This window comes from Zosterops lateralis (genome assembly GCF_965231275.1).
Source record: "Zosterops lateralis genome assembly, chromosome: 14".
NCBI classification, from domain to species: Eukaryota; Metazoa; Chordata; class Aves; order Passeriformes; family Zosteropidae; genus Zosterops; species Zosterops lateralis.
The window spans coordinates 6943658-6967356 of NC_139774.1; the positions used below are offsets into that span (position 1 = coordinate 6943658).

The 23699-nt window shown below is 40.4% G+C and overlaps 1 protein-coding gene across 3 annotated transcripts in view; it reads left to right on the forward strand.

Annotated features, from left to right (window-relative positions):
- Positions 1 to 4070: 4070 nt before the first annotated feature.
- Positions 4071 to 23699, forward strand: part of GABRB2 (gamma-aminobutyric acid type A receptor subunit beta2) — a 136127-nt gene continuing 116498 nt past the window's right edge. For all 3 annotated transcript variants that reach the window (XM_083871414.1, XM_083871413.1, XM_083871415.1), the window contains exons 1-3: positions 4071 to 4205; positions 4329 to 4420; positions 5541 to 5608. In XM_083871414.1, coding sequence (XP_083727540.1) covers positions 4129 to 4205; positions 4329 to 4420; positions 5541 to 5608 — 237 coding nt within the window. In that variant the 5' untranslated portion in view covers positions 4071 to 4128. The remainder of the gene's footprint in view (positions 4206 to 4328; positions 4421 to 5540; positions 5609 to 23699) is intronic.

The following is a 23699-nucleotide window of genomic DNA, read 5'->3' on the forward strand; positions in this document are numbered from 1 at the left end:
AAAAGAATTTTTTTTTTTTAAGTGGGATTTTGCACTTTGTAGTGACACTGTTTGTGATACAGGTTCTTGGGCTACCATCAATCAGCATCTCCTGTCTCTACTGACTTAAGTGACTGGATCTCTAGAGAACCTATCTTGAAACTCTTAGTCCATCTGAAAGTTTATTTTGCATAACAAACACATTTACAGCAACCCATTTGAAAACCTTTTAGAGGTCTTAGTACATGGTCTGGGATATTACTTGTGGTGACAGGAAAATAATGCTGTAGTCAAGGGATGACAAGATGGAAAAGAATGATGTTACTTTATTGCCCATTTCTTGCACAGTATCACAGTCTGCTCAGCAAGGGCTGTGGGCCATACTTAAGAGTATTTCACTTTTGAGGGGTATTTTTTTCCCATCTTGAAAGCTAAGAATCAAAATACTCTGCAACTGCCATTTAAAATAGGACCATCTTTGCTGGCTTCTTTGTGAGATTACAGTACTTGTAGTCTAATTGAGATATTTTTAGAACCAGAAGTACCCTATCCAGCTAATAAACCAGGTTGTTTGCCCATTGTAAGACACCCAAAATCTTAACAATCCTTAAACATATCCCATGAACAGTCCTGCATTTTGCCAATACTGGTGTTCACACCAGTTATTTCCTCTACTTTTCAATCAAACACACAGACACAAGTGAGAAAAAGAGGGAAACAATTTCTTTGACAAGAAGGTGCTTTAAATAAACGGGAAATTTTGAAGGTGATGAAATTTTAACTGGCAGAGATAGAACAGAGCCCTGTAGTCAGAGAAAAAGTGGTATTGTCAAAAGTGTATAGCAAAACATGAACACATTTGTAAAAGGAAAAGTGTTCTATGACTTTGTATGGTGTCAATATATAATGATAAAATCCCTACCCCATAGGCTTGTCTGGGCACACAGAGCCTGCAGTGTTGGTAAGAAAATTTTACTGCTATAGATACATTTAGACATCAGTGTATTTACAGCTAGCAAAAATGAGTTATGCAGATCAACCCAAACATGGCTCAGTAGAACCTTTAAATTTCCAACCCCAAGGATATATATTAATTTTCCACACATAATGTACCATGATATCCACATATATTGAATTTATTTGAGCTATGTTCCATTCCTTTTTGCTAGGACAGCCAGACTGAGAGTAGGTTTCACTACACATGGCACAGGGGTACTCTGGGCCTGGAACAAGTGTTCTCTGACTGTCAGCGCATACACCAGACCAGAGACATTTTGGCATTGCTTGAATTGTTCTTAATACGTATATCAAAAACTCCTGTCAGTCCAGCACCAAATATTACCAGCACCAGGTTCATATTAATATCTGGTCATATTCAGATGTGGCAAATGACACATTTCTGTGGTGTAATGGCAATTAATAGCAGAGACTCAGAAACAGCTCAGGAGTGTCAGATGTGGTCCCAAGTTAGCACTTGCAGGTGAATTTCACAGTGCAGGATTAGTGTTTTATCTTGAGATCTCCTGGTCTTATCATATGATTGCAGAAAGAGAAAAAAAAAAAGTGTGCCTATTATACATCTAAAGTCAAATGATTCACTGCACAGCATATCCACCATCTTCCTTTCAGGGCTATATTTCAAGAGGTTTGGCAGTGAAACAGCCTGGCTGTGTGAGAACAGAAACCTCCGCTGGTGAACAGGGAGAGTGGCTGTAAAATTAGCCACGGAACAAAACGCTGAAGAATGGGGTGGGGGCCGTGGGTGTTTTGATTTTAAAAATGCTTAAACGTTCTTTAACTTATTTGTTTGGGGTTTTTTCTATTGAACACACAAACGAGAAATTCATCACCCACACAATCTTGTCTGTTTCAGCGGGGAAAAAAGTGTGTTTTCTCAGTTTGTGCAATTCCAATTGTTACAAATGGGAAAAGGTAGCGAAAACGTCTTGACGAATTGCCCTCAGTCTCCCCCCCTCCCAAAGGATGACTATTTTGTTTCTGGAAGGAAAGCCCGAGCAGCTCCTCGCTGTAGCTGCCGGGCACAGTGTGGCGGTTCAGGGCAGCGGCGGTGCGGGCAGAGGGGCGGCGTGTCCCCCCCGGGAGCGGGGCCGGAGCGGAGCGGGGCAGGACGGGCGGGGGGAGCCGGGGAGAGCCCCAGCCCCGCTCCGGCGGCAGGTGGATGGATGCTGCTTCCCCCGCTCCCGAGCGCTCCGGCCAGCCGAGCTGTCGGGCTGTATTAAATGGCTGCCTGCTTTTCGGGGCTGCCGACTGCTTCACGCTTTGGCTGTTTATTTCTATTAGCGGCTCTGCCGTCTCTCGGGGGCAGCTCCCCCTCCCGCACCCTCCACCCCGCCGCTTCCCTAGGTGAGGCTCCATCCCACCGCCTGCCCGTCCGCCCCCACCTCAGCCCTTCCTCCCCTCGCCCTTCCCGGGAGACGCCGCCGCCTCTTCTCCCCGAGCATCCCCCGGCCCCGCAGCCCTCCCGGCTCTCCTGCTCCCGGCCGGGGCGCGCCTGGGTGTGTGCTGGGCTCGGCCCGGCCGTGCGAGGCGAATCGCGGCTCTCCCGGGGAGCGGGAGGCGGTGGCGGGCCCGGGGGAGGGCAGGGCAGGGCAGGGCAGGGCAGGAGCTCCGGAGCGCCCCAGCCCCGCGCCGGGACCGCGCCGTGCCAGCCGGGGAGCGAGCGGCTCTCCTGCCCGCCTCGATCTCTGTGCAACACCTTCACCCGTGGCCCTCCCCGACCACCCGCCGGTTTTTCTTTTTTTTTTTTTTTTTTTTTTTTTTTTTTTTTTTTTTCCTTCGCTCCTCCACTCTCCTGCAGCGAGTTAAATATTTCTTTTGTTAATTGACGCCCAAAGTGTTCCCAATCCCTTCCCCGCGCCGCCCGGGCCGAGCGAGGACGTGTGCACGCCCAGATCCGCTCGGTGAAGCAGCACAGATCCGCGGGGCCGAGCGGGTATGTGCGTGAGGAGGAGGAGGAGGTGGTGTAAAAGGAGCGACGGGCACAAAGCAGATTTGAGAGGAATAATTTAACTCCGGTGTTTGTTGTTTTTCAGGGGTTTGTTTTTTTCCCTTCTCTCTCTCTCTCCTATCTTTTTTTCTGCTCAGGATTTAAATGTCACTCAAAGCATCCCCAGATCAGCTTTCCGCTCGTCTCCGGTTTCCTCCGAGGCATTAATTGGATCACACGCTGCATTTGAAGAGTTTGGGTGTTTTACCCACTAAGGTAAGAGGGCTTATGCACCTGCATCGGGTCTGGATGGTCACTGAAAGCCTTTCGGAGCGGTGTTTTTCGTCCCCTTGGCCCCCTCCCCCAGCTCCCCGGCCAGGTTTCGTTCTACCTGAAGAGCTCCATCCCCGGGTTAGCCGTGGGTCGGTACAGGCAGAACGCGCGGGGGCAGCGGGGTCGGGGGGTCCGAGCCCCCCCTCGGGCAGCAGCCAGTGACCCGAGCCAGCCCGCGGCCGCAGCCGGCGACCCCTCAGCTCCCGCTGCCTCTGCTCCTGGAACAGCGCCTGGCATCACAGCAAGGGAAGAAACAGCCTAATCCTCTCTTACAAGAAACTATTCGTCATCATATTTTTTTCCTCCGTGAGAAATATTGTAGGCGCTCATCTCCCTCCTCCCCCACCGCCCGCCTCCGCTGCCAGCGCCGGCTCCTCTGCCCGCACCTCTCCTCGCTCCAGGCGCTTCTTTCCAGGGACTAAAAAGTTAAGCTGCCCCCTCTCTCCCCCCACCTGCCCCCATACGTACGCAGTGCATTCTCCTTTTTAACTATTCTCCCTGTGCCTAATCCGAGTCCGTCCAGCCCCCCCGACGCTTAAACTAGGTTGCAAAGCCGCTGTACCCCGCAACTCCTAAAACTTCTCTTCTTGCTGCGATTTATACTCTATAATAACAAAAAGGACAACAAAAATATACCGGATCCTCCTGTGGATTATTATATTTTTTTTTTAAATAATGCATTTCCTTCTTCCCCTTTAATTTTTTTTTTCAAGGAAATTTGCTCCATCTCCAGCAGCAACCACTGCTCCTTTTGATGTTGTGGTACGCCGTGCGCATGCGCTTCACATTAGAATTACTGCACTGGCCAGAATAAGTTGGATCTCTTCTTCTCTTCACTGAAACCCTAAATCATATCGAAAGCTAAAGGGATGCTGAGAGTCCGGAAAAAGGGTTACTTTGGGATATGGTCATTCCCTTTAATAATAGCTGCGGTGTGTGCACAGAGGTAAGTGATTAAGGTATCTCTTTTCCTTTACTTTGAATTGCAGTGCATGCTGCTGACAGGAATGTACAGCTGGGGGCTGAGAAATCAGAAATGATACAGTGTTATTCTTTCTTTTTTCCTCAGTGTCAATGACCCTAGTAATATGTCACTGGTGAAAGAGACCGTGGATAGACTGCTGAAGGGCTATGATATTCGCTTGAGGCCAGATTTTGGAGGTAATTTGACTGCTTTTGCATAAGAGAGGTTGCATATCCGGGCTGGGTGCGTTGTGTGTGGGGGCGGTTTCAAACGCTTTGTGGGTGCTGTTGCTTTGGGGGGGGGGGGGTGTGTGTTGCCATTTCCTGTAGATGATCCAAAGTTAAGCCCATTGTTTCTCAATTTTCTTAGCACAGGATGCTCGTGATGCGATCACTTAAATGACTTGTATATTCATAATCGCTCCTTCACTGGTGTGTGTGATGCTACTTTACTAACCTGTAATTAAACCCTTGTTTAACTGCTTTCACCGACATGCAAATCCCTCTTAAGTTCACCCAGCGCTTGTTCCTTCCAGCCTAAATGTGCCTGTGATCACAGTTACTATTTTCGAGTACAAGATGTGCCGTTAAACTGATACAAAAAAAAAAAAAAAAAAAAAAAAAAAAAAAAGAAGTCATTTAACCCCCTGCGTGCTCCTACTTCGAACTAGTTTGTTTATTTCGAAGACGTGTTCGCTGTGGGTGACCCTTTCCCCCCTCACACACACACACCCCTTTTGGCCCCCATCCCTCCCGCGGGGCTGGTGCGGGCCGTGCCCGGGGCTGGGCTGTGCCAGGGCCGGGGGGGCCGGTCCGGGGCCGGGGGGGCCGGTCCGGGGCCGGGGCTGGGCTGTGCCAGGGCCGGGGGGGCCGGTCCGGGGCCGGGGGGGCCGGTCCGGGGCCGGGGCTGGGCTGTGCCAGGGCCGGGGGGGCCGGTCCGGGGCCGGGGCTGGGCTGTGCCGGGGTCGGGGTTGGGCTGTGCCGGGGGCCAGGGGGGCCGGGGCTGGGCTGTGCCAGAGGCCGGGCCGGGGCCGGTGCCGGTGCCGGCACGTGTGTGTGAGTGTGTTACATAAAACACCGCGCCTGCCCGCCCCAGCACCGCACGGCGGGACCCCGCTGAGGAGGGGAAAAAAAAAAAAAAAAAAAAAAAAAGCGGGGAGTGGGGGTGGGGGGAAAGCACTTTCTGCCCCCCTCCTGACTTTCTGGCTGTGTTTTAAACACAGTCGTTTTCAGGGCTGCTGCGTTCGCCCTGCTAACTCTGGTAAGAATGAGTTAAGTTCTTAGAGATCACATTGCGGACCATCTTGTTGGTTTGCAGGTCCCCCAGTGGCTGTCGGCATGAACATAGACATTGCCAGTATAGATATGGTGTCGGAAGTCAATATGGTGAGTACCTGGGGTTGGGGGCTGCTTGCTCTCGGAATGGGGGGGGCGGCCTCGCTTCCCCCGCCCGTGCCAAAGGCGGAGCGGTGCCCGCGGGCGTGCGGGGAGACCCGCCGCGGCCTCTGCCCCGGGGAGGCGGCGGGGCGGGGCAGAGCGGGCCGCTCGGGGGGTCGGCGGGGGTCTCGAGGGCGGCCTTGCCCCGTCGGTGGTGGCGGCGGTGTCGGGGCGGGAGCGGCGGGGCCGGCCGGGCTGTGCGGGGTGCGCGGGGCCCCCCTGCGGCAGCCCCGGGGCCGCTCCCGCCCTCAGCGCTTCCCGCGAGCAACGGCGCCCCCTGCCGGCCGCGCGCGCGCACCGCACCGGCCCGAGGCCCGCCCGGCGCCGGCCTGAGGGCGCGGCTTGGGGCCTGGGGAAAACAAACAAACAAACAAAATACCAAATCAGTAATTCCGTTGTCTCTTAGCAAAGCGCTTTCGATTAAAAACAAACAAAAAAAGAGGTTTTTACTGCTGTGTGTGGTCAAAATTCACCTTCACCCCCCCCCGCCCCCCAGCCTGGCATTGTTTCGGATGGTGATGAAAGAATCGGTGGTTTTAGAAGTTTATTTTTTTCCAAGATGTTTGTCTCTCTTAGATAAATAACTTGGAACTGGTTGTGTTCAGATGCTGAACTTGTTCAGAAGTTAGTAATTTGGTGCTTCCTGTGTTTCACTTTTCATCACCTGGGAGACTAATGAGGCGTGGAGAAAATTGGACAAGTCTGATTCATGCTTTAGAAGAGGCTTAGAGAGAAGAGAGTCTTAGAGACTTAGATGAAACTTTACTAACATTCACTTTTATTATTTGGAAATGTTTGGGGTCAAGTTTTATCCTAATTTGCATGTTAATTGGTTAAGGACATGGGATTTGGCCTAACACTCATAGGGGCTTATAAAGATTGACAAAAGACACTGAAGCCTAGTAGCAGATGATACAAGAGTGATGCAAAATAAACGTGATTTTGTCAAGTATTTGTGAATGGAAGTTTGTTGTTTGAAGCAAACTTTCCATTATTCTTGAAGAAGATTCAAGTAAACATCTTTCTACCTACAAGAGTGATTTTAGGGCTATTGCTGTGGCTGTAATTATGTGTTTGATAATAACACCTGGAAAGTTATCAGTTGTCTTAATATCATTGTATTACTAAAATATTTAACTCCTCAGTGTCATGCTTGGGTTCTCAGAGATGTTGCACTGAATGAATTGGCAAACATTCGTTCTCAATCTGAACGACTTGTGTGACGTACAGGAGTCTTTTCATAATGTAAAATAAAGCCCTTGGCCTAATTTGTGGATAACATTACAGGTGATTTTACTGTGAGACAGGGAGGTGTTGGTGACAGAGAGCTTGATGCTGCTCTTTTTCAAGATACCCGGAAACCTGAATAATGTCAAACTTCTGAAACATTACTTCAGGAAAATTTCTCAGTGGCTAAAAGGGGCTTCCAAACCCAAACTTTGTATCTCTAAACTTGTTATTTAGTGTTCACCCTCCAGGAGCTTTAAGTGCAGAGGAAGAAAGTACTTTGTATTTTAAACAACTTATTTTTCGTTAAGAGAACTATGGGTAGGAGAAATGGGGACATAGAGTTATTTCTTAGACATCCCTGAGCAGTGAGGGAACGATGAGGGTTCCTTGCTGGGACTGCAATTTACCAGGTCAGTGTTATATCCTCCCATCCCTTCAGAACTGGAAGGTTCTTGGAAAAAAATAGTAAAAAATCTTGTGAATCTTTTCTTTGTTTCTTTAAGTGGTTTCTAGACATTTGGTCTCCAATTAAAGGTGGTAGCAAATCAGAATACTGTGATCTGACACTTAGAGCCTGACTATATAAAGCACTATTATTTTTAGTATTCTGTGGTTGGTTTATTGTGTTTCTATAATGAAATGTTTGACCTTTCTGAAAAAAAAAGTCTTTTCAGACTATCTGCAGAACTCAGAAGAGGGACTGTATAGACAATTTTGTCCTACTAATTTGCCTAAAGCATTTAAGCTCTGGGCTTATTTTACTTTAAGAAGCCACCTATTTCTTAAACCCAGGCAATCATGTTACATAATTTTTTTTTTCACTTACAGTTTCAAAAGAGATTCCAAACCAAGATTATAATCTGCTTAATTGCAAAATGTAACACTTGATTTTACAATGGTCTGTAAAACGTATCAAGTCCTGATATACCCTGAATATAACCTGAAATGGATGAGGAGAGACACGTACAAGGAAACAGCAAAGTACTTAGTATGCAAGGCCTTGGCTTTTTTGCTTGCAAATTCACCAGAATTCGGAGTAGAAACCAGGAGGAATACCATGGAATGTTAGCTGATGCAAAGCCTTCTGAGATAACAAGAGACACAGAAAGAATCTTTTGGATTCCTGGACCTATTTTTTTCTAAGCATGGCCTTGCTGTAGCTTTGTTTGTAGTCATGGCAAACACTACTGACTTTAGATAAAGGCAGATCATTGCCTGGACTCATGTACTAACATTCATGGGATCAAACTTCTGCCTTGGTGGAAAGGCTTCATAATCATAGTTATTCATCTTGAGATAATTTCTCTTAATTTTACTGTTCATTTATTTTAAAGTTAATTTTTTTTTCTCAGTCTTGATATATTGCATCTACCATACAAACTTGTGCCACCCTACAGGTAGAATGTTTTTGTCACTCCAGTGTCATGAAGTAAATCATGAAGTTTTCACTTTGTTGAAGAGGAGAATTTAGACTTGCTCTCTTATAGGAAGTAAAAGTATGTTAAGGATGTTCAAGAATATTATTGTTGACTTTGAATTCTTAAAGAGGTCATAAGTACTTGCATCATAAAGAAATCAGAGTGTATTAGGCTTTGCAGGTGCCTTATAATTATTTCTTTTATGCAACAGAGCTGAAAGTGTAAGCTGTTTACCCTGGGTAGTGAGAAACTCGAACTAGAATTTATCTGAGTTTACAGAAATGGTTTCAATGTACTGGTACTTGTGAACATGAGTTGTTCCAGCTCTGGGGAATGCACTGGATGCACATGAGAAAAGCGAGAACTTGAAGTGTATGTGGTTATCAACAAATATCATGACTATGTGAATTAATTTCTTGTTATTCTGCAAAGAAAAAATATACAGCAGGTATTTTATGCAGTACAGTAAGGATTATGGCTAATTCTACTCTCCACCAGGTCCTGCAATATTGTTGAGTGTATCCTTTATTTTAGTTATACTACAGATTTTCTTAGGGTTTCTCTTAATCAAGTAACAATGGAGAACAAAGATGGAGATCTGTGAAGGCCACTTAAATGGTTTTCTTGGGCTAATGAATTTGATGTTATGTAAGATTACCCATGTTGCAGTGAGTCTAATGCAATATTCACATTTCCACATTTTCCTCACAGTTAATTTTTGGAATAGACCCTTTGAAAATGTAACAATGAAGACTATTCTTCATTCTAAATCTCTCGCCTTTTCTCCCAACTATTCCTTCAATAAACTCTTTGTGAAAATTGGTACAGCTTCATTAAGAAGTACAGAAATAAATGTTCTTCCCTAGACACCCCTGAAGATTCTGTGTGTAACATATTGTGCATTTGATCTCTAGATAAGACATGAGGATTTCTATAGATATTGTTGGTCATGTGTTAGTTTTCAATGTCTTGGCTTATTCCCTATTAAATAGGTCAACATTTCCTTCCTTTTTTTTTTTTTTTTTTCTTCCTTCCCCTTGGCCTGTGGCTATTCTGGGATTCTAGTACAGAATGTCTTGAAAAGAGAGAGGAATATTGTGTAGCTACAGATTCTGCTCAGGAAATGTACACTTTTTTGAGGTGATAGGTTGTGTATGTGTCCTCGGGTGACTGTATGGTCTAGTATCACTATTGTCTGGGATTTTTTTGTCTAGATATAATTAAATATAACTGTTCACTCTGTGGGTCATTGGGGTCTGCAGAGAAGGATCTGAAGTGCTTATTTAATTCCAAGCATGTGCTTGCTTAGTGGGCAGGTTTTGGCACATGGATCAGTAGTGTGTGTGAGGTTAGAGACGATGGATTGGTTTGTCTTAGTGGGAGCCATTACCGTTGATTGAGAGCATAATCCTTCCATCAAGAGGGACTTGGGGAAACAAAGGAGCTGTTACAATCTATCAGAGAAAGGTTTATTTCTTAGTGTGTGCCAAGTTTTACATAGCAGAGCCTAATAGCTTAAAAGCTCTAAAAACAAAAGCTTTTTTTTTTCAATATATATATTATATTTTACTTCTGTATTTGAGTTTTGCCAAAGTTGCACAAAACAATAAGTAAAATACTCATAGATCAGAATATTCTCAGAAATGTGCAGGAAAAGCTGTAATTTGATGGTAGACCTCTGATTTTGAGTTGCTTGTGATAATGGAACCCCACTACTGGTTTACTTAAAATATTTTCCTTTTTCTTGAGGTATTTTCAGTAGGGGACATTAACAAAGCTCAGGTTTAGATTTTGAAATAGGTTTAGATGAAGAAAACAACAGGAGCTGCATTGCTGCCTCTCAAGTAGCAGCAATTGTATGTATGTGAAGGGAAGAGATGGTTTGTGGTATAAAAAGAAGTGGTGATTAAGTGGAAAGGAAATAGAGTGAAGCTCTTCCAAACCCCAAAACTCCATGGAAAGGTCTTGATAAAGTAAAACGAAACCAGGAAAAATTGTCCTATATACACTGGTGTAGAAAGAGCTGAGGAAAATGGTCATGAAAATGGTTTCTGTCACCAATATCTTCTTTTGTTAATCCTTTCTAGTTGTTTATGTTGCTGCACATATTCTGTAGAGAATAAATGGAGAGAACAGGGCTGAAAATGCATTCAAAAGGAAATATTGGAATATTGAGAAGGTGCTGCTTGGCTAAATACTTCTGTTGCCAAAGACAGTTGGTCTTATTAGTTTTTCTGTGTCATAAATGCATATGTTTCCTCACATAAAACTGCATTTCTCAGCAGACAGTTTGAATTTGGCTCCTGTCAAATTATTGTGCTTATACATTACTGACTCATACCAAAATGTGTCTACAGAGACTTCTGTGAATGCAGAGCAGGTGATGTATGTCTTAGAAGTGAGAACTTATTACTGAAAACCTTGTTTCACCTTTTCCTTCAGTTACTCTTTGGAGTAACATCACAGGACATTTTTGAACTGAACTAAATTACATTAGTATGGATTTCCATTTTTTGTTACTACGTGTCTCTGATTCAGGCATTTTCCTTTCTTAGCTTAAAGGTATGTGAAAACAAATAAGATCTCCTATGTCCAAATAAAATACTTATTCTTGAGGACCAAAATGAGTCTTCCTATTGATATTCCACATGTGAATTGAAGTTTTCATGCTGGTTTTGCTAGAATATATGTAGCCACAGCATGAAAAGATTCATTTAGACCATATATGCAGGAATATAGCGAGTTTGTAACTACTTTTATAAGATAGTTCACAAGTATTAAATTATTGTGTATATTTATATATATGATGTGTATCTATGTTATACATCTCTAGAAGCATGACAAAATTCTCATTTTTCTTTAAGGTCAATATAAATGGTTTGTTAATTGGATTGCACTTTCAGTGTGCTACAGTGTTGCAAGACTTTAATCAGTAGAAAAGTCTTGTTTGTTTGGTGGTGGTGATTTTTCAAAGTGATCACTCCCTTCTGCAGACCACAGGATGGGTTTTAGTACTTTAAAGAGATTGCCTTGGAGGTGATTTGTACTACTGAATTAATAATTATTGTCTTGTGGGTTTTTTTTTGTTTTTTTTCCTTTAAGAAAGCCTTGATCTATAAATATTGAAGTGTTTTGGCTCTTGCCACAGAAGAAAAGATAAATTTATCTTTAATATATTTTATGGGCAGTGTCTTGGTGCTAATGCGTGGGAATGAACATGAAGTGCACTTGTTAGCTCCTGCTATAGGCTGCTTTATTTCATAACTCCTCTATTGAAAATCACATAAAATCTTTATAGATGAGCCGTGTAGTAGAATAAAAGATTTTTATGTTGTACTCGACAAACTTGCTACAAGTTTAAGCAATTCCAGGGGTTGTATTTGTGCTCCTTCGTGACTCCAGAGTCTGTCAGTGCATCATGACTAAATCCTTATTATTCCTCCCTCCCTTTTTTATCCTCATACATCATGCAACCCTCTTCAAGGTTTATAATAGAACCTTTAGTATTCAATCATGTTGAAGCACAGTCTTGTATAATAATAATTCTTTTTTTCCAAAAGTAATCCAGATTCCTAGTAAACTCGTCGTGGTTAATGCTGTAGTTCTCTGCTAGTGCTTGTATGAATTAAGTAAACAAGGTTCAGTCCCCTCATTTCAAGGGATGGTGCTCATCCACAAGGTAATTTTTGTAAGTCCTCTTTTAAGAGATGGAAGATGGTATCTTGTTTGTCTTTAGAGATGATAATTTCAGAAATAATCAAATGTCTGGAGTCATTAAAACGGACAGATTTGCTATTATGAGTGGATGCAATCTGTCTGTACCTGTGTATAATTACATATGAATTGTAGGCATTGGCAAATGTCAGTTGTGGGTTTGCAAAAAGAAAACCAGGACAGGATCAGCCCTTGTAGTCTATTGTAATTATTCTAACTATGCTTCTACAGGGATTCCCATCCTGCTCCCATTTCTTGACAGAGATGCTGTGTACAGGGGGTGGATAACAGCCAGGACAGCACAAACCCTGGAGGAAAAGTGACATAGGGGCATAGATACAGTTGCAGCCTTGCCTGTCTGAAGGCAAGTAGCAGTGCTCTCATTTCACAGCTTTTTCCTACAAAAATCTTTGCATGCAAATTTTCTGGCTAAGTATTTTCAAATTAGTTGAACAATGCAAAGATCCTCCCAAGACCTGGAATCACACCAACTGCATATGACATTTTTGTATGAGTTTTTCAAATAAAAGTGTAATTAGTTCCCAATAAAAACTGGAAGTTCTGTTCTAAATAAGAGGACATTTAATATTCAGGAAATTGACATATATGCAACTGAATACAGAATATGTACATAGTCAATGTAGTTTATCACAGGCCAGATAAAACACTGGGAGTGTGAGCTCTTCCCCTGTCCCCAGACTTAAAAGAACAAGGGGACTGTGCTATTTCTGTGTATCTTGAGCTTTTTTTTGCGTATCTCCATCAAAGCTAAGGCCTATTAATTTTTATTCTGTAAATACTGACAGAGGAATTAATTTGTTAGTTTTCAAGTAATAAGAATTTAACTGTGTGGGGAGAAAATCAACCCTTCTGAGAGATGCATTTTGCAATTCAAGTGTGTGCTGTTATAGTAGATATGTCACTTCTGAGTATTTCCACTGATTTTTCCTGTAAACAAACCATTGATTCTTTGTAATTGTGCTGAAAGACAAACTCAGCTTTATAAATTTTGAACAAGTAGAAGAAATTTACAGAAAGCTTGGCCTTGGACAGGAGCACTATATTAAATCACCCTGGTGAAAGCATTACTCAAAAAATTCAGCTATTTGAAGTGGAAAGTTCTTGTTCCAGTGTCTGCTTTCTGGACTGTTTCTTCTATCTTTTTTTCTTTAATGAACAGGCGTTTCTATTAACCAAGCAACTCTGCAACAATGGATTAAACCCCAGAATTTTCCTTTACAGTTGAGTGTCCTTATTACTGCTTTTGAATGTCTCTTTTCCATGGCCATGTGTTTTACTTCCCTTGCTGCAGAACAGCCTGGCTGCAAGGAATGTTCTAGATGGAAACACTTCCCATGGTGTTTGGGAGTGGGAGCATTTGGATGTCAGGGGACCAGACAGGCCTTGCCTGTCATGAATTAACCTATGAAAGGCTGACCACACATCCTTTGCCTTCTCTGTCACTGGAAATGTTTATGAAACTGAGTAGCCATGACTGTTACACTAGACATCACCTAAGCACGCTGACTTTGTCTGTAGTTGCATGAGATTTAAATATTGTCAACCTGTCTGAATGAGCTTCAGGAGAAACAACATGCCTGCTCACTTGGAACAGTTCCTTCCTGAGTAGATGTGCAGGACAGGTCTTTGTGAACTGAGAAAACTGAATCATCAAAATGGCAGATTGTGAATGTAATATTTTTCAGAGATTAGTCATCACAATTGCCTTGAAAAGTTGGTTTTGATTGACATGGGGCAGAAGGCCCTGATGTGCAAAATGCTGTAAGTGTTATTTTTAGATACAACCCTTGGAGAGAAGTTGTTATAAGGTGTAGAGTTAAGTAAAGGTCATGCTAAGTCCAGCTGAGATGAGAAGCTCTTCCAGAAATGCGTGCAGATTTTAATATATTTGGGATGTCTCAGAATGGTGACTTGTGATTTAGATTTCAGAAGTCTTACTCATTCTACTTCTTGCATTACATATGGCTGTGAAGTAGCCAGAAGTTCCTATTGCTTTCAAGGAACTGAAGGCATCTATTTCTCAGTGAGAACCAGCTATTGAAATGTAGTAATTAAGTACTGGAAAAGATACTGAAGCCTTTTTAAATCCATTCACTGGCATGGATGCAGAAGCCTTTGGAAAATCTGATCCTAATTTCTATTGTAAATTGATTTAATATTTTTTCTATGGAAGTTTGAATTGTTTTTTAATAATTGGAAGAGATTCTTTCTGCTTGACTGATTAAAATTAGTGTTCAGACTTTTTAAATTTTCTGTATAAACCTTTAAAAATGTATATTGTTTAAAAATAGAGGCACATTATTGCAACTACAGTGAAAGTTGTGAAATACTGTTAATTGCTTTTGGTCAGTAAGGATGAATATGTTGTCATTTGCATAACAGTTATCACCCAATAGTCCAGAAATTGTTATGGTCCACTGTCTAATCCTTATTTGTTTCTTTTATAAATGTATTTTTGAGTTAATGGACCCTGTAGCTCCAAAGAACTTGTAGAAATTGTGGAATCTTTTTCCTCTCCCGAGGACTGATGACCCAATAGACTCTGCTGGCTCTCTCAGGTGTGTCAGAATAAGAGTGTTAATCCATGTTTGACAAGATGTGCACCAAAGGAGGCATAAAATTTAGGTGGGAAAAAATAGTTTGAAGGTCCAGTAGATTGAATTCATAAATTAAATAATTTAGGAGTGTAACTGTTTTGTTATTCCTTATTAGAAAATGGTTTATTTGTTTAGATAATATACAGAGAAGGAGGAAATAGGATTAAACAAATATGCACATCATTTACAAATGAAAAGGAGCATTTTTATACTAATTCCGTCATTGTTTCTCTAATCATGTAGGTCCAGAAATGACCAAAGAGGCTTTTAATCAGCCTGAAATCTTCCTAAAACTTATGTGACTGTTCAATCTGTTTTTCTCTTTTTACTCAATTGCTCTTTTTCACTAACATTTTGCAATGCAAGATACTTATAAGAAGTCCATCCATAATAAAATTAACAATGTAATGTTTGTATCTTGTAGCAAATGCTACCTTAGGTTGCTCAAAATAAAATGCTCAACAACCACAATAAATAGGAAAATGAGGTAAAATTAATCCCTTTTCTTAATTTCGAAAGAAGCCTTTTCAAAGGTGTGGGAACGTTTACTGAATAATGAATAGCTGAGACCTTTCATATTGAGTTTCAGCTAAAAATATATTATTATAGCTGATATATGAATCCTCAAAAAATAGATTTGTAACGGAAATGCCAGGGGACCCTTAACTATAATCGTTCCTGTTAGTGTAAATGCCTGGAAATGAATACAGTTTTCATTAATCTACTGTTATGTGACACAAGTGACCAGTTACAGAAAAATCTATAATAATTCTGGTTAACCAGCTGCATTCAAATATACTGTTAAAAGTACCCACTTCTGTGCATAGGTTTTGCAGAATGCTTTTGTGAGCTCAGGTCCCACGTGAGGCTTGTTTTGAAGTCTTAAAATGTGTAAATGTGAAGCTGATTTTTCCGTGGAGGCTATTTCTGCATGGGTTTCCAAAAGATTTGTGGGCACTTGAGTGACTTGAAATGCAATTCAAGATGATTCTTACAATGTCTCAGCCTCTAAGTGTAAATGGCACTGGATAATAGTCTCCAAAATTGTTGCTGTGCAATAGGTGCTCTTTTGAAGTGAGTAGATTTTACTGGTGGTTTTAATTGGCTGGAAAGTCATAAAGCCTTGCTGGCAGATTTGATTTAAGGATATTTAAAAGCCAGTTAGTCCAATCATAGGAAGAGTACAGGTTTTTTACTCTTGGTCTTGAGTGTGTGCTATAACAAAATGCCTGAGACAGCATTAGGAGGCTCTTGTGGCTCCTACCAGGGCCAGACTTTGCCTCTTGTTAAATGGGAGACATCACTTGACATCAAAATCTCCCTGACATAATTTTTTTACTCTCAGTTAAACGAATAAAAATGAACTTTTTAAAATCACAGACTCATCTTGGGTGAGCTAGATGGTAGTGCAAAGTCTAAAGCATAGAAATAAATTTTGATTAATTTTTTAGTTGCATTGATTTTTTGAGAAGGCAAAGGTGTATGAACTTTTGATATGGCATATGGGAGTTTATGGTAGATAACTGTGGCCCAATAATATGCTGGCTGGATAAAAGTTTTGTTTATTCATGAAGGCAGCAATTATTTAGTAAAAATTGAGAATACAAGATTTCAATCAAAATTGCTGCTTTTTGGATAAGTTTTGGTAAAGAGCTTGTTTTATTCCCTTTAATGTCACAATTTTTTATTAAGGAAATACTTTCTGTTTCATGTAACTTAAATTGTCTCTTGAGTTAAACATTCTGAAAACAAAGAATGTGTATATATGTTTTCTTGCTGAGTAATCCATATAAACTGAAATGCAATCATGGAATGCTTTGTATTGCATTTTAACTGGAGCACAGTTGAATGCAAACCTTTCCTGGTCATAGCTGATGTGTTTCTCCACTGCTTGATCTTGTTTTTCCTGTTTGTTGTTCACTAATTTCTGCCAGTTTGGCCTGGCAGTGCCTGTGTGTGCCTCTTCCCCTTGCCGTGTGTGTAAGAGATCTCAGTTATTCACACAACTGAGTCTCTTATTTCATTCTGGCGGATGCAGTTGATGGTTGAGCGTCAGTGTGAGCGTGTTCACAAACAGAACCAGTGAAGTTGTGGTGTGTAAATGTCTGACCATCAGCCCTGATCTCCCTGGCCCTGCCCTTGGATCGTGGCTCTGACTGCAGCAGTGACAACCCGCGCGCTTTCCCAGGGACAGACGGGAGTTCTGCGTGTTCTGTCCTCACATCCTCGTTTGGTGAGGACACACACCCATAAGACATCAGCATATGTTTGAGGTTAGGCTTGTAAGTGTTTTTGCTGAACTGTGTCCTTTGGATCATCCTGACCTCAGTGTGGAGGGTGATGGGGTGGGGGGGGGACGTTCCGTTGTCACCAATGGCAATGTCCTAAACAGGATTATGTCTGCAGTTGTAAGTAGCAGATTAGACAACCATCAAGACAGAAAATCTGTTTTCCAGCAAATATTTCAAGTGATAAAGAACCTTAGGAGAAAAAGATAAAATGTGATGTATAGGCAGACTTGTTTCTATGCAGAATATTTTTTCCAAATTTCCCTGGAGGGATCCACTGTTCTCTGAACATCCAAGAAGTTCGTTGTGCTTCTGATCAGCTTCCCACACATTCTCACCCACACTACTTTGCTGTGTCATCTTAATGTCATTTTTAAATACTAACAAAAGCATTTTGTTTATAATGCAGAAATAAAAATCTTGAGAGGGGAAAGAATGCCTTTTGTATGTTATTTTAGCAGATCAAAGCTGACTCATGAGTAGCAAATATGAAGTAATTAATGTATTTAAAATTCACAATTCCTGATTTGCAAATTTAAGAAGTGTTTTGATATAGTCATCAGATTCCATAGACTTTTAAAAATATGCTTAGTATTATTTTTAGAAAGTTTACCTTGCTGCAGAGTATTACATTTAGAATATAAAGCAGTGTAGCAATTCATAAAGCTAGGTATAATTGGTTTTTAAATAATCAACTGTACTGAACTTAAACAGTGTCCAGGTACACTAGAGGCCAAGTGAAAAGATGGAAAAACAACCTTTCTTTGGGGAGAAATTTGCAGCTATCATTTAATCTGGTTGCCATGGGCAGAGTTAACCTTAATTACTTGCTGCTTTTGTGATGGCCTGAACTTCCTGTAAATATAGAAACATGTCACTGCCACCATTGCAGGCAAGCACTCATGCAAGTTTTTATTTGCACCAAAACTAAAAATTTTCGAATTTTTTAAATTTTGGAATTTAAAAAATGGGAACTGCAAGGTGAAACATTAGTTTTTGAGAGGTCAGTAAAACTTGAACTAATTTCTTCTGGGAGAAGGAGAGGAAGGTGTTGATTTGGGAGTGAGAGCTTTGTCTTGCTGGGCAATGTCACAAACATCTTAAAGAATAAAAAATAATCAGATTGCACATGGAATCACTGGTAATATATGAACGACAGTAGAAGAAAAATTATTTCTTTTTGAGACGTAATTCAATTTTTGTAAAAGTTGTCTTCAGCTTTTAACTTTTGCTTGATAGTATTGTGGGCTTCCTCTTGTATCAATAAGAGCTTCCAAACTATGGGTTATGAAATGCTACAGTTTCCTTTTATTTTTCAGTAGCAGCCACCAAGCTGTGGTAATGACCCCCTTGTAAAAATGACAAAGATCCTTTGCTTGAAGGAGATGAACTGCAATTTTTGTCTCAAGTGGGAACCAATAATCCAGCTCCCATGCTAACTGAAAGATTCCCCAAAAGATGAATTTTCAATTGTGTCTAAAAGCTTCTACAAAAAGCGAGAGAAACATTGTGATGCTGTCACTAAATGCAGTGTTTTATGATAAACTTTTTTCTGAAGTTCTCTACTGAGAAAAATGTTTCTAGAACCAGTGGCAGTGTAGTGCACATTTACAAACTTTCCACTGTGGAAACATCTCCCTCTAGAGAGGTGAAGTTTTATCTCACCTGGGTTCTTTCTGTATATAAAAGCAAACAAACCAAAACAATGAATTCAGGAAAAGCCCTAAACAACACTTACTTTTCAGTAACTTTAGTCCACAATTTACAACAGGGAAATGGCTGGAATGGTATATTTTTATGGGCAGAATTTTACTGGAGTGTGTTAGATTATGTTTTTTTCTCTGTCGCTGCTGGTGTAGCTGTAGTCCTGATATTAAGAGAATTTGAGTCTTAGATGAACTTTCATAAAAAGCAATGGTGTAATAGAGAAATAAGGTTTTAGTTCCTCCTGTCTGAAGACCTCAAAGTCATTTTTTTATCAGTTTGAGCATATGTTAAACCTTGGAGCTCTCTCTTAAGTTAGACCAATGTTATAGTAATTTGTTTTTTCCCAGTTGTTGTTTCAAGTGCACTCATTTCAAATCTCTTGTACTAAATTACTGGATGACCTTTTAGAGCTGGCCAAGGTGGGAGGGGGCAGTGAATTTTGTTTACTTTCAATTTACCTTTACATCTACTTAAAGAATGGAAGAGAGAATGAAGTTATTTGATTACTTTAATTGTGAATGGGCATTAGCTATAATGTCTCTTAGCTTTTATCAATATGATGACAATCATTGCTTTTCATTATCTTAACATATGATGAAAACTTTAAAAATTTTGGGATAAAATCATGTGGGTTTCAGAAAGACCTCTCAATCCTTCTGAGCTCAATCCTATTTCACAGAATTAGCTCCTTTGCTAGACTTTTAGCAATATGACTGTTACCCATCCAATAGTTGTAAATTATGTGAGAGCAGATTTTTCTCTGATGATGAAACTTCATTGTCCTATGTGCCTGGGCCTCCAAAATGCTACTTGTATATTTTTAAGTGCTTTGGAACAATGGTGCTGTTCCCTCTATTACCTCTGTGCACCGCTGACACAGGATTTTGGACAAATGGCTGCATTATCAACAAGGCTTCAATTTCGCCTTCAGTTTAAGGTTGTAAACCCCAAAATGGGGCTTGTTAGTGACCTTAGAAAAATTTCCCATCCTTCAGCCCCTTTTTCTTCTGAAATTATTGGTTGCTAATGCACAGCTAGAATTTATATAGTTCTTTATTTGTGAAGGTAAGAACAGTTGCCGCATTGCTTCTGTCTCCAACAAAGTCTTCACCAGCAGAAAAGAATTGCTATGTTGGGTTATTTGCCCTCATGTTTTTTAAATATAACTCAACAGCAGTCTGGCTCCTGAAGGCATCTTCATTAATACATCTACAGAAAATAAAATATCATATTAGTCACTTATTTTTTTAAGTGACCAAAACTTGGCAAAAATGAAAATAATTTCATAAGGAAATACCCATTTAAGCAAAGATGGGATTATTAATGAGCTACAGCAAAGAGGTTTTGTAATATTAGTGATTGTGCTTCTCTTCTGTTTATAGAATCCAACTGTGGAAGCACTTTCAAAATATTTTAAGACCTAATTTCGAGAGAGCAGTAATTATTCATCTTCCTCTGAGATTTTCATTTCCCCTTTCCTCAGCCTAAAGCATTGTCTAGTGGGAAAAGGCTAATGATTTCTCTGAAGGTGAACCAGAGTAGCAGACAGGAGGAGGTTTGAAGTGAACAGGTGAAACTCAGCTGAACCCATTGTTCCAGCATATCAGCAATATCAGTTTTCAAAAATCAGTGTTTTTATAAAAATAGTCATTTAACTGGACACAGGCAGAATAAAGTAACCAGTATTTCTGCTTGTAATGATTAATCATAATCAAATTTTTCTCATTCTTCAGACCTGCAAAGGTATTCATGTGAGGGCAGTCATTTAAAATTAGCTTTCTTTTAGTTACCGTCACTCAAATTTTGTAGGTTACTCTTCAGTATTCTTCTCTCCTACTGAGAAAAGCTATGCTGTCATTGCATTGCAAACCAAAAGTGTGGCTGCAGTTCTCCCAGGAAATCATCTGCCTGACAGTGACACACAAAATCCTCGGGATGATCTCTTTGGCTGGGGCTCCACTGCTGTTGTTACTGTGCAGTTCTTTATTTCTGTGTGATGTTTTTTCTGATTTTTGGGTCCATCTTACCTGTACTCTTCTTAATTAAAATGTGGCAATAGCAGAAGGTGATTCATGGCTAAGAATTGGAAGTTTTAGTTTTCTTACTTTTTGAATTTTTTAATTTGTGTGGGCTTTTTTGTTTTTTTTTTTTTTTTATGTTTTAGTTCTGACGTGTTTGTTTGTTGCTTTGTTGGTGGGTTTTGTTTTGTTTTGTAACCCAAGTATTTTTCTGAAGGTACTTTTAGTGTTTGTAAGAACGGGAAACCTTTCCTTCTGATGCTACAGTAGAGGAGATTTGGTTTATGAAATGCCTTTTCTTTAGGCATCTGCTGTCAGCAGCTTTCTCTGGGGGCTATTCATTTTGCCTGCTTATGCTCCTTTTTTGATTAAGATTTATTTCATTCAGATATAAATTTGACGCTGTAACAGTCTTCAGATAGGATATGAGACCTTTAGCTTTTATGTGTGTTTATCCATAAATTTCGACTTGGTATTTTTAAAAGATTTGAAATAGTTTCTGCAGTGACTGCATTTAAAAGTCATCACTTACTAGTGACATCTATACAGTAGTAATTGAGCTAGAACATTTGTATGTTTGGAAGTAAACACTCTAAAATATCATTGAGTACCAGCTCCAGATAAATACTGTCTTTTCCATTTATGACTCTTCTAATGCACCCTTCTATCTTCTCCATGTAGATAAAATTTCATTTTTTATCAACTGCATACTGTTCATGCTGTCGCTTTTCCTCTTGCATCTTCATAAATGCTCCTTTAGTAGACTGTCAGTGTGTGCCTAGAGAAGGAAATATGGTTGGAATACAGCATGCAGTTCTCTGGGCTGATAAAATAATCTGTGGAGGGTAATTTTAGTGCCTCCTCTATTGGATCATCTGGACACTGTTCCAGGGCTCCTCCCAGTTCTGTAAAAAATAATAAATAAAAATCCTTGGGTTATAGGATATGAACCCCAGTTTCCTCTATCTCTGCTTTCAATCCTTGAGCTTGAAAGGCAAATTAAATGAGTGAAATAGTTAACATTAAATGGCTAATGATGAACTTTTGTCCTCGTGCTGATGAGTGATTCCCTCATCAGTAGCACAGAGAGAATCACTAATGTAATTGCACGTTTTGTTAACTAAAAAGTAGTGACAGCAGCACTTTGGTTAGAGGTTGCTCTGAGTGTTCCACAGCCTGTGTTCACAGAAGGGATGACTATGCACTAAAAACTACCAACAGATAATTGTTTGTTAACAGTTTCCCCAGGTACTGTTAGCCCCTTTTTTTAAACAGCCGGTTTCAAATTTTTCCCTAACACTTTCCGGACCTCTATTGCTGAATGAAAACAGTGCAAGAAAAAAAATAATAAAAAAAGAGGATAAGAGCATTAGGAAAGAATGTGAAAAACACTTCTGTATTACTGTGACTATCCAGTGCTTTGAGAATTTTAATGGAGTACCCATTCATACTGCCTGTAAGAAAGCAAATCCAGCAACAGGGAATGTGAGAACATCTGGAGTACAAGCCAAGTATCTAGGTCAGCAAATGACAGTTAAGTTATTGCTTTTAAATGGTTCAAGTTGAGGATAGACAGTGGTTGAGCCTCAGTTCTGCAGGATTATCTTAAAGTCATGCTTTTTTATTGTTGTTCAGTGATTTGATTTAATTTATCTTTCAAGTTGCTGGGAGAACATAATTTTCAGCTTCAGCAGCTTTCCACATGCCATTATTCTATGGCCAAGGTAATTTTATTGATCTTGTTATTAATGTGGATCAGAAAGTGTGATTGCAACAGACTTTGTCACAGGGGAGCAACACATCTTGAGAGACACTTGTGATAAAGAATAATGTGCCTTTGATGTCTGTGTGCTGTTTCTCCAAAGAGAAGAGCTTTTATTTATATTTTTATAAAACTCTAGATATGAGATGTTTAAGTCCTATGACACAGACATTTTCTTTAGTGCAGCCTGGGGTTATTCTCGTGCTGGTAGAGGGCAAGTCAGAGTGGCCTTGAAGAAGTGTTATGTGTCTGGGGGGACTTCATTATATGTGTAAGTGTGTTAGGTTGTAGGAAAAATGGTGATGTGAATGGGAAATTCAGTCCAGTAATAATGGGCACGTACAAGGAGCTTGACCAATATGTCAGTTTTTTGCTATCAATATTCTACAGTTGTACAATGCCTTGTTATTTTCAGCAGATTGTCTGGAGTTAATGTACTTTTAAAAATTGAAATGAGTATGTGTAAAATGAATGTAGTTGCCTACAGCAGAATCTTACCTGCTCTTTTTTAAGTATATTGAAATGTGCATTGCTCTTATCAGTCTCATCATCCAAATAGAAAATTTAGATGCATTTTAAAAATAATTCCAGTTTGGGTTTGAGGGCACTTGAATCATGCACACAATATATAAACAGCCTTTAGAGTCATTACATTCTGATGGAGAAAGAGTATGTGCAGGAACATAGATAAGAAAATTGAAAATACAAAATTTAACTTAGAACTGTGCACTGTTGTTGTCCTTACACTGGTGAGTACATTATTTTATGTAGAATTTCATTTATGACTGGGCATTTTCAGAAGCATTGAATTCTGTTTTCAAGGTACAACATGTATGCCTTATTCCTGTCTAACACATTTATAATCCATAGCATTCCCACTGAGCTGAGAAATGTGTTTCTTTGAATATTTTCTATCCCAGCTGATTATCTCTGTTAACTGCAATGTAACAAAACTGGCATAGCTTTGTATGTTTGTGTAAGCATGTATTGTACTCTGTAGAAAGCAATGCAGGAAATAAGTCAGCAGTAAGGCTGTGCTCTGCTTACCTAAAACACAGCTCATTCTTTATGCATTCCTAAATTATTATAAATAAGCCTCTTGAAATTTTTTTTATTAATTTTTGTAACAGAAAAAAAAGAAAGAGAAAAAAAAAAAAAAGGAGAGAATGCATAGAATGAGCTAAAATTAGTAAGCAGCTAATGGCCTGCTTGTTGTTCAGGGCAATGTGCAGCTGACAAGTGATGTGCTGGCACACTGCAGCCAGTTTCCATTATAAACCCACAG